The 11,816-nt window shown below is 40.5% G+C and overlaps 1 protein-coding gene across 7 annotated transcripts in view; it reads left to right on the top strand.

Moving 5' to 3' along the window:
• Positions 1–11,816, top strand: part of Pex23 (tectonin beta-propeller repeat-containing peroxin 23) — an 851,062-nt gene that overhangs the window by 126,502 nt on the left and 712,744 nt on the right. For all 7 annotated transcript variants that reach the window (XM_090377810.1, XM_090377813.1, XM_090377811.1 and 4 more), the window contains exon 4: positions 2,820–2,942. In XM_090377810.1, coding sequence (XP_090233936.1) covers positions 2,820–2,942 — 123 coding nt within the window. The remainder of the gene's footprint in view (positions 1–2,819; positions 2,943–11,816) is intronic.

Below are 11,816 nucleotides of genomic sequence, written 5' to 3'. Positions count from 1 at the left end.
ATTTTGCATCTACATTCACCCATGAGGAGTTATTCAGGAAGGAGAATGATGTAGGTAAAGTAAACATTGGCAGTGAGCTGGATGATTTTGTAATAACTGAGAGGAAAGTGGAGGAGAGATTGTTGAGGATAAACATAAAAAAGGCACCAGGGGTGGATGGGATCTATCCAGTTATATTAAAGGAGGCAGCAAAGGAAGTAAGCAAACCCCTAGCCATAATTATGAGAGCTTCTTTGGACTCAGGGGAGGTACCCATAGACTGGAGTTGTGCAAATGTAACCCCAATTCACAAAGGAGGATCAAAGGCTGACACAAGTAATTATAGACCTGTTAGTTTAACTTCTGTTCCAGGTAAATTAATGGAGGCACTGGTTAAAGAAACACTGCACAATCATCTAGACAAGAATTCAGTTATAGCTCAGACGCAGCATGGTTTTGTTAAGGGCAGGTCTTGCCTGACCAATTTGATTGGATACTATGATGTAGTCACAAAAGAACTGGATGCAGGGAATAACTTTGATATTATATATTTGGATCTTAGAAAGGCTTTTGATACTGTTGCACATGGAAGACTGCTGCACAAATTGGAGAAGTGTGGCATTGGAGGCAAATTGCTGCTATGGATAAGGGGATGGTTGAGTGGCAGAAGACAGAGAGTGGTAATCAATGGACACTGCGCAACATGGACTAATGTTATTAGTGGAGTTCCTCAGGGTTCAGTGTTGGGTCCGTTGTTGTTTTCGGTGTTTATGAATGATATTGATGATGGGATATCAAGTTTAATGTCCAAGTTTGCAGATGATACAAAGGTTGGCAGGGTTGTTAAGGACACTACTGACGCTATGCTGCTGCAACAGGATCTGGAAAGGTTGAACAGATGGGCTGAGAGGTGGCAAATGAAGTTTAACATTGACAAATGTAAAGTACTACATATGGGAAACAGTAACCCCAGAGCAATGTATCAACTCTGCGGTACTACACTGACAGTGGTGGAGAATGAAAAGGACCTGGGGGTAATTGTGCAGGCAGATATGAAGTTCTCTGAGCAGTGCAGACGAGCTGCAAGAGTAGCTCATGGTGTCTTGTCAATGATATACAGGACTTTTTCTAGCAGGGATAAGGAGGTGATTATTCCCTTGTATAAGGCAATGGTTAGGCCACATCTTGAGTACTGTATACAGGTCTGGAGACCTCATTTCAAGAAGGATGTAGAGCTGCTGGAACGGGTACAGAGAAGGGCGACAAGATTAGTGAATGGAACAAAGGGTTGCTCTTACGAAGAAAGGCTTAAATTTTGCAAATTACAGAGTCTGGAGACTAGGCACCGGCGAGGTGATCTGATAGAGGTGTATAAGGCTTTGAATGGTTTGAGCATGCTCCATGCCAATGGGATTCTTCATCTTGCTCAGAATAATCACCTCAGAGGGCATAAATTCAAATTGAGGAAGGACGGATGTCGGATAGATGTGCGGAAATTTGCCTTTGGCCAGCGGGTGGTGGTTGGTGGTTGGAACCGACTTCCATCACTTGTTGTTGAAGTTGATAGCCTAAACAAATTTAAAGCTCAACTAAACAGTTATTTCGAACGAACGGAGGGGTGAAATGGGAGTGGTGTGTGTGTTTTTTTTTTTTTTTTTGGCTGATGCTGAATAAGCTTGCTTTCTTGCATCATATGCCTCTACTAATGCTAATGCTAATGCTAATCTTCTCATGAGAGCTACATATGCAACAATATAAATCATTAATTGATTTATATTGCTGAATGATTTATAAATCATTATAAATCATTCAGCTTAGAATATCACAGTGCAATATATTTCTTTATTTTACAGAGAGTATATTGATTGACAGCTGTGCAAAACATTATATTCTGTTTGCAGTCAGTCTGAATTATGTATTAGTAAACATTTGATTGACTTTTATCTGTTGACCACTGAGAATCAGTAATTCCTTTTATAAATCACATCTCTTTAATAGCACATGTTTCTGTTTCATGCAGTATGTTTTTATTTGTTATAAATTTGTGTTCCTGATGAAATGGGTATGAGACATATGAGGTTTTGGTTTCATATACTGATGGATTCAAATTGGAAGTGTAAATTATGCCAATATGCTAATGTCATGTATTAAACAAACATAATTTAACATTATGCTTGTTTAATACATGGAAATAGGCAATTAAAAGACATTTTGGCCCTCCTCTTCCAACTGTGAAAATGATACCTTTACTTATGAATTGTATTTCAAATATATATTACAAATATATTATCTGGAAAATACAGTATATTTCTATACACATTACCACTCCTTTTCAGCAATACATTGAAATGTCATTTTCAGAAGTTTTATATGGTCATATAAAAATGGCCATATTTTTTAAATATGACCATTTATTTTTTAAAATGAGACTTCTTTTTTAAATATGATTACAATTTTTATTTTGGCAGCCAGATTTGAAACAAATTCACTGACCTTTATTTTATTAATCTAGAGCTGTCAAGCAAAGTTGAAAAGCAATACTTTTTTTTTTTTTTTTAATTCTACTGTTTTTGATCTAGTTCTTTTGAACTGTTTGAACAGCATACTATTATACATTTGTATACAGTGGGCTAAGCCTAAAATATGGCTCCAAAGCTGCTTTCATTGCTCCACAAAGAATATTTTTACGTTTACAAGAGTGTCTCAGGTTTAATTGTTACCATGACGGTTAACCCAGTGGTAATTTTAAAATAAATTTTCTCTCGTTGCTTTTTTAACAATCTTCATTTGTTACATTATGATAAATTTTGTGTTGTAATTATACTGGATCTTATTTATAGGGCTGGACATATGCTGTTGATTTTCCAGCTCACTATGGTCCCTATAAGAAATGGAATTCCATGGTTAGGAGAAGGAAGTGGATACGATATAGAAGATATACTGCAATGGATAGATGGTCATTAGTAAGTGTTCATAAGTCATTGTGAATAAAAAAAAAAACATGTCAAAAATTATGATATGTTAAGAATTTGTTGGAAATGTCTTGATTTCTCTGCTTAGGTTCGAATCCTATCAATTGCACTGGTTATAATCAGGGAAAACAGAACTTCTTGTTCTTTTTGTTAATATGAATTTGACAAAGAAAACTCTTTGTTTCAATATAAATAATGAGAAAAACAAACAAAGCTTAGAATTAAATTGAACTTTTCTTCTTGTTTTTGAACTTGAACTTTTGAACTTGTATAGTGTCTGTACATAATAGTATAGACACTATACTATTATGTCATTTGTTAGTTAAGTAATTTATTATCAAAATGATACAATTTAAAGGATGCACCAATCCCATACTCATCTGGTGAGTATGTGCTTGGTGCACCTATTGTCCCGAGCTGGATATTATCATTCTTCTCTTTCTTGGTGATTCCTTTCTACTTCTCTCTCTCTCTCTCTCATTACCTGTATAATGCAGTATCTTCACTGCTGAGCTTTATGCTGTTAACTTGGCTGTAGATCACATTACTCAACTTCTAATTTCATCTGCCTTAATATACACTCAGTGCTCTCTCTGTTATAAATAGTAATACCAACTCCTCTAACCCTGTAATAAAATAAATCCATTCTAAATTACTTGCTTGTAATGAGTCAAACCAAACTGTGATATTCTGTTGGATTCCAGGACATTGTGGAATAACAGGAAATGAAAGAGCAGATCTTGCAACCAAACAACCAGATACTACTCTACTACTTTTTTGCAGACTTTTAAAACTCCTTATACCAATTATAAACATATTATCCGTAAAGCATGTAACAATAGCTGGTCACTAATCTGGAGAGGTTATCCAGGAAACAAACTATACCAAATAAAACCAGAACCAAAGCTGTGGCTCTCCAGTTCCAGAAAAGCAGACGAGAAGAAACAATTTTAGGAAGGCTGAGGATTGGGCATACTCACCTCACTCACCTGTATCTATTAACTAATGACAGCACTCCCCAATGTACATCTTGTCAGGTCCACTAACAAATGGCAAATGGTCAGGTACAACTGACCATTCACTAGTGGACTGTCCCCACTTTCAAAATATCCTCTTAAATACCTTTAAATCAATTGTTAATACACAGTCATCAATAAATTTATTGCAGATTCTGGGAGATGATCGTAATAAAAAAAAAACTATTCATTTTCCTAAACTGGATAGGAATATATCATAAAATATAGTTATTATTTCATATTCACCATTAGAAAGACATAATGTGGCCCTAGCAGCCTGTGTGTCATTAAACTCAACAACAACAATATAATAATGAACAATCATGTAGATTCTCTCTTCCAAAAAACCACTGTGTTTGTGTTTTTTTTTTATGGCTGTTTAGAGGAAATGTGTGAACATTTATTTTGCAGTAGTAAAAAGACAATTTTACATGTGTAAATATGTGGTGAAATTTGATTTAATGATGATTTGCTAAGCTCTCCGGAGGCCTCTTGTTACACTTGCGCACACACACACACACACACACACACACACACACACACACACACACACACACACACACACACACACACACACACACACACACAGTGATAAGAGTTTTTTGGTTTTATAATAAAAAATTATAAAACCAAAAATAATAAAATTATAATAATAAAAAATGTTAGCCTCATGAGGAATTTAAGTTAAAAGGGATATGGTCTATTAGTATCACTATAATTTCTTGTCTCAACTGACAAACTGGTCTGGTAAGACTATTAAAATAAATAAAATACAATATGAAATATACATAAATAAAGCATTAAAACAGGTATGAAACAAGATAAAAGCACTAAAATAAAAGAATAAAAATAGAAGCATTCAGGGCGAAGTGTCCCTTCATCAGCTAGTTAGTGTATGGTGCACTGAATATATATACGCTGGTTAATATAACGTGGTTAATTCAGCGTGCTCAACCCATTCAAGGCCTTATAGACCTCAATCAGATCACCGCGCAGGTGCCTAGTCTCCAGCCACTGCAATTTGCAGAACTTAAGCCTCTCTTGGTAAGAGAATCCCTTCATTCCCCTCACCAATCGTGTTGCTCTTCTCTGTACACACTCAAGCAAATCTACATCCTTCCTAAAATGAGGCCTCCAGACCTGTACGCAGTACTCAAGGCGTGGCCTGACCATTGCCTTATACAGAGGGACAATCACCTCCTTTTCCCTGCTAGCAAAATTCCTATATATCATTGACAAAACCCCATGACCCGCCCTAGCAGCCTGTCTGCACTGCTCAGAAAACTTCATATCTGACTGCACAATTACTCCCAGGTCTTTTTCATTTTCTACCACCTTAAGTGTAGTACCACACAGTTGGTACGTTTCTCTGGGGTTACTTCTACCCATATGCAGTACTTTGCATTTGTCAAGGTTGAACTTCAGTTGCCACTTCTTAGCCCATCTGCCCAAATTATCTAGATCCTGTTGCAGTAGCACACTGCCATTACTGTCATTAACAACCCTGCCAACCTTTGTGTCATCTGCAAACTTCGACATTAAGCCTGATATACCTTCATCAATATCATTGATAAATACACAAAACAACAGTGGACCCAACACCGAACCCTGTGGGACTCCACTAATAACATTAGTCCACGAAGAGTAGCACCCATTGATTACCACCCTCTGTCTTCTCCCACTTAACCATCCTTTTATCCATTGTAGCAACTTACCCTTAATATCATTCTGCTCTAATTTGTACAATAGTCTTTCATGCGCAACAGTGTCAAAAGCTTTCCTGAAATCCAAATATATGATATCAAAATTATTTTTTGCATCCAGTTCCTTTGTGACCACATCATAATAACCAATCAAATTTGTCAGACAAGACTTTCCCTTAACAAACCCATGCTGTGTTTGAATTATTGCTGCAGTCTTGTCTAGATGATCCTGCAATGCATCTTTAACCAGTGACTTCATTATTTTACCCGGAACAGAAGTTAAACTAACTGGTCTGTAATTACTCGTGTCACCCTTCGATCCACCTTTGTGAATTGGGGACACATTTGCACATCTCCAGTCCGTGGGAACCTCCCCTGAGTCCAAGGATGCTCTCATAATTATGGCTAAGGGTTTGCTTAGTTGCTTTGCCGCCTCCTTTAAAATAACTGGATAGATCCCATCCACCCCAGGTGCCTTTCTTATGTTTAACTTCAACAATTTCTCCTCCACTTTGCTCTCAGTTATTACAAAATCATTAAGCACACTGCTACAATTTAATAACCTTCTTCCATTTTCAAATTGTAATAATTCCTCACGTGTGAATGTAGATGCAAAATACTCATTCAGTTTGTTTGCTATCTGAGCAGGATCATCAACAGTCGAACCATCGATGTCAAGTGGACCAATCATATTCATCCCCTTCCTTTTAGAGTTTATATAAGTAAAGAAATCCTTGCTGTTTTTCATAGCATCTTTTGCCAAAGATTTCTCGTAATCCGCCTTCGCCTGCCGAACCTCCTTTGTGACCTGATTACAGACTAGCTTATATCTGCCACAGGCTTCTGCGTCACCTGATAATTTATATGCATCCCATGCATTTTTCTTCTCTGTCAAGAGTCTCATTAGTTCATCTGATAACCATTTAGGCCTAAACCTTGAACGATATTTCTTAATCGGTATATAAAGTCTAGTAGCTTCCACGATTAATTCTTTGAATGCTTCCCACTTAGAATTTACTGTTTGTAACATCGTCAGTTGATCCCACTGTACAGAACTTAAAAACTGTCTGAGACCACTGTACTCCCCTTTACGGAAGCAAAAACCCTTTCCTTTACCCCTGACGGTAGTTACCTCTTTGAGTAAATCCCACTTCAGCACACTGTGATCACTGCCACCTAGTGGTTCCTTTATCTGCAAATTCTTAATACACGAATGATCACTGCTCATAACCAGATCAAGAGTGTTACTTTCTCTGGTTGCCTCTCGAACATGCTGCTGCAGAAAACAATCATCCAATAAATCCACAAAAGTCTGACTAGTGTGTGAGTGACCAACCCACAAGTTCCAGTCAATATCTGGGAAGTTAAAATCCCCCATTATAAGACATTCTGATTTACTGGCCCACTCTATTTCCTGTTCATTGTACTCATTCAAGTCATTAGGCCTATAACACACTCCTACTCTTATTTTTCCTTTCGCAGTGCTTATCTCACACCAAACTGACTCAACAGAGCACTGTTCATCTATATTAACTGGGTGCACTTCCTTTGATTTTATGTTTTTCTTAATTAACAGCATAACACCCCCTCCCTTTCTGTCCTGTCTATCCTTTGTACACATTGTACTCCCCAAATTCCAGTTCTGCATTCCTTATATCTTTGTGACACCACGTCTCTGCTATCCCAACAATATCCGCCTTTGATGTCTTGACCAACACTTCAAATTCATCAAATTTATTTACTATACTTCTAGCATTGGTATACATGCAAGCATACATGCTCCTATGCCTATTCCTTGTTACCCTAACATATCCCATATACCCAACTATTCCATGATGACTGCCATCCGTCCCTGAAACCCCCAACACCCCTCGCTCCAACTCGCTTCTTATTCTAATAGAAGTTGTGCAAGAATCACCTTTACCTCTGCCTGCGGTTACTGTTAAACTATTAGTCTTGGTATCCCCCCAAACTAGCAGTTTTCCGACCCACCTAACACTGCCTCGATAGCATCAGCAAATATTCTTGCACCCTTTCTATTTAAGTGTATCCCATCCCTGTAGAAGCAATCTCTCCTGTTAACAAGTACAGTCCAGGCTGAAAAAAATTCTACCCCTTGAGCCTTGCACAATCTTTCCAGGGCCGAATTGATCGACAAGGCTCTCATCATGTACTCCCTCCTATCATGTCTGGGCAGAATTGCAGACACTTTCAAATTCAACCCTATTTCACGGCTTTTTTTCAACAGTGACCTGTACTTGTTGAGCAATTCCGCCGGTCTCCTACTCTTAATATCATTAGTGCCAACGTGTACAACTATATCACCTTTTGTGCCCTTGAAAGATGATATCCGCTCTACAACGTCATCAACCTTTGCCCCTGGCAGACATACCCTGGTCCTGTTCCACCTATCCTTTTTACAAAGGATGTTCCCCGTTTCCCTGACAATAGAGTCACCAACAACTACTAGTTCCTGTGGGACCATCGCATTCTGCCTTAGGGGTTGCCGCTGTGTTGCGTGATGACCAAGTGCAAGCTCTGGCTTTGATGTGGGCAGCTGAGAGCCTGATGGGCCCCTCAATTTAGATCTTTCGAGGGCATCTACCCCGTCGTTCAAACTCTCATATAGGCCCATAACAACGCTGAGTTGTCGCCTGATTTCCTTACACTCCTTACATCGCGCACACAAAGACATCCCCCATGGCAATATCATGTTCCGTTCCAGAAGTTCGGCAAACATTTCACAAGTTGCACATTTTTTTAGGCTGTGATGCGTTGGAGAATTGCCCCCCTCAGTTCTCCCCCGATTCACAGCACTCCTGCCACTTTGTGCCCGTTGCTTTGCTGCTCTAGTCTGGGGCATGGTAGTTTAAATTAATAAAATCAATAAATTAAATATCAATAGTATTTGAATAGAAACAGTGAAGCGTATTACTATATAATTATGCGTTAGAGCTACCTAGCTACCTCAATTAAAAAATTTGAATTCCCTACCACTATATCCAAAAACAATGGCTACAAAATGGAACGAAATAACGGTTTTACCTATCGTAAGTAAAATCCACAAAAACTCTTTATCTAAATTAAAAATAAAAAATAACCAGCGTAACTATAACTATATGACTACGTATTAAGTACAATATAAAATAACAATCATGTAAATAAAAGGCAAACACTTATCGTTTTTGCGGAGCCTGTAACTGACAGCTGTAACTTTTAAAGAGATTCAGCGCCCTCTTGTACTAGAACAACTGCTCAAACAGAGAATCGAAATACACTACTCTACAGCAAATCTTCGTGCAAACGGGCAATATGGCTTCAAGTCAGGAAAATCCACCCTGGACCCACTGGAGCGCATCCTGAACATGGCAGAAAACTGTTCACAGAAATATCTACTTCTCATCTTTATCGACTCGGCCACCAAAGGGCGTTCAATGCCCTTTGGTGGCCGAGTGTCCTCGCAAGACTCAGGGCAGCTCATCTGCCGATAAATCTGTACAGCTGCATAAAAAGCTACCTGAGCGGAAGAAGGGTCTTGGTTCAGGCCCCATACTGCAGGGTCGAGCGCCAAGTACACCGGGGATGCCTGCAGGGCTCTGTATTGGGTCCCCTCCTGTGGAACTTTGTCTTGGACGAGTTTCTCCACCTCGACCTAGGGGACATACAAGCACTGGCGTATGCCGATGACCTTTCCCTGGTTCTAGCCGCAGACTCAAGAGCCCAAATGGAAATTCTTGCAAACACAGCGCTAACCAAACTCTGAGAATGGACGGAAAGACACCGTCTCACAATTTCGCCCACCAAAACTGAATCCATCCTACTGAAGGGTTACCTAACCCCAACCAGACCACCACAGATTAGAATACAAGACAGAACTATCAAGCTAGTTACTGAACTGAAATATTTGGGAGTTATCCTGGATAGGAACTGGTCGTTCACTCCACACCTAAAGTATGTGCAGAATAAGATAAAAAATTATGCAGCCATGCTCGCCAGAGTTACACGCTGAGACTGGGGGGCTGAAAAGGCATACTCTGGCAACCCTCTGTAAAGCAGCAATCATCCCGGCAATCACATATGCCTCTGGCGCATGGTACCACAAGGCTTCAACCGTGGTAAATCGCCGACGGCTTGAAATTATACATAGACCGATCTTATTAACCCTCACCCGTGCATGCAAAACAGTGTCGACCCACGCACTGCAAGTGATTACAGGGTCTCTGCCCTTTGACCTCGAGGCTACCCGAACAGGCATGCTGCAGCAGCTTGGACGGGGAAAGGTTACAACATATCTGGACCATACAACAGATCCGACAAGCAATTGGAAAGCCGAGAAGAACAAGCTTCAAATCTACCTCCGATCAATCTGGCAACAGCGCTGGACAGACTCTGATAAGGGAGAAGTCACGCGAAAGTCCTTCCAAATCTGGAGCAAGTGAACCCTATATTTCTGACATGGTTTTGCCCCGGATTGCATGTCACCTACCTCCTTACAGGACACGGAGCGATCCGTCACAAGCTTCATCTCCTTGGAATCGCAAACAATCCTGCATGTGCCTGTGGCTCCCCCGAGACCTGGGATCACCAGATGCATGAGTGTGAACTGTATGATGATCTGTGTGTCCAGCTGATCACACAAGTGTGCTGCAACCCTAAAGACCAGGAGTACCACCTGCTGGAGGATGGGACAACCTACAAAGCCTTAACTGAATTTGCTCAGAACCTATACACTAGACGACTAACCCTTCCACTGCCTCCAAATCACGAACAACAAGGACAAATGTAGTACTCCACGCACCCCAAATCTGAAAGCTCCATGATCAAGTGGAAACTTTTATAATTCCATCCATACCAGATTACTGGGGTAGGACCATTAAATATCCCAACTCATCACCAACTATAACCAAACCTGTCACAGGAGGAGTATGGGGGAGAGAACCTCCCATTTCTACCCCAGTGGATAACGCTGGACATCATGGCAGAACTGAAACTCACCTCAACCATACTCACTTCCTTTTCTCTGCAAATTGACTCACCGACGGGACATGGCTCCCAAGGGCAACCTCCAAACAAAAGAGTAAGCACAGCCTCCGTGTAACGACCCGGACTTGCATTCTGCTTGACAGATCCATTCTCCCAAACAACAACGGAATCTGCCCTAATGGACAATAAATCCTACTCTTCCAAATATCCATGGACGGGACATGGGTCCCGAGCGACTACTCAACAAATGCTGCATTAACTGCACTGAATTGACTTAGACTTATTGATCCTACATCTCCAGCATCAAATGGACCAGGATTTGCTTCTTGAATACTCAATGTTGACCTACAGACGGAGTATACACCAAAAGCGGCGAGCAGCCCTCTACACATTATCCTATGAATGCTAAAATCTGATTTAACTGGACGGATCCCATTTCCAATGAGCGACCTCCAAATAGGCGGCCAAACTTGGCTCACACGGACATCAGAGAAGAGGAGTTAAATCCTACTAGTCTATACCAAATGCCACATAAACAAATCGCAGTCTCTGCATGCATGCCGTATTGGCGACCTGAGCCAGCTCCCTTGCCTGGCTCAACTATTCCACCCCTCCCTGGCGGGTGGGGGAGGTGATGGTTCCACCGTATCCCCCTCACGTGCCACCCCCATTCTTACTCTCTGGTGGGGCATGGGCTTGCCCCACTGTAAACTGGAGCTGTCTTCTGTATCGGCTCTATGTCTCTGCCTCCCCCCTCAGTCTTCAATCTACTCCCCTACTCTACCTGCACGCAATGCCCCACACAATCTAAAATCACCTTCGCCCACTACTTTCGGCCTCTCATTCCTAGCGCATCCCTGCCACACAAGCGCATAGAGGGTGTGTATATATGTATATATATTTGTGTGTGGCATGTATATATATATATATATATATATATACACATACACACATATATATTTGTGTGTGTGTGTATGTGTGTATATATATATATATATATATTTTTTTTTTTTTTTTTAAGGTCCTAGCCACTGAAATCTCAGGAAATTAGGTGGCAGGACCTGCCAGAGTAAATCTTAGTCGACTGGTGTTTCCTGGTCTGCCTCCATGGGGCTAAAGTGGGGCAGCGTTGGGCCTCAGTAGGGATCCAGCGGCTAAATGAC

This window comes from Mastigoproctus giganteus, chromosome 7 (assembly GCF_048544385.1).
Source record: "Mastigoproctus giganteus isolate SK-2022 chromosome 7, ASM4854438v1, whole genome shotgun sequence".
Lineage (NCBI taxonomy): Eukaryota > Metazoa > Arthropoda > Arachnida > Uropygi > Thelyphonidae > Mastigoproctus > Mastigoproctus giganteus.
The sequence above is the reverse complement of the archived record's forward strand: the minus strand, read 5'-3'. Positions and strand labels throughout refer to the sequence as shown.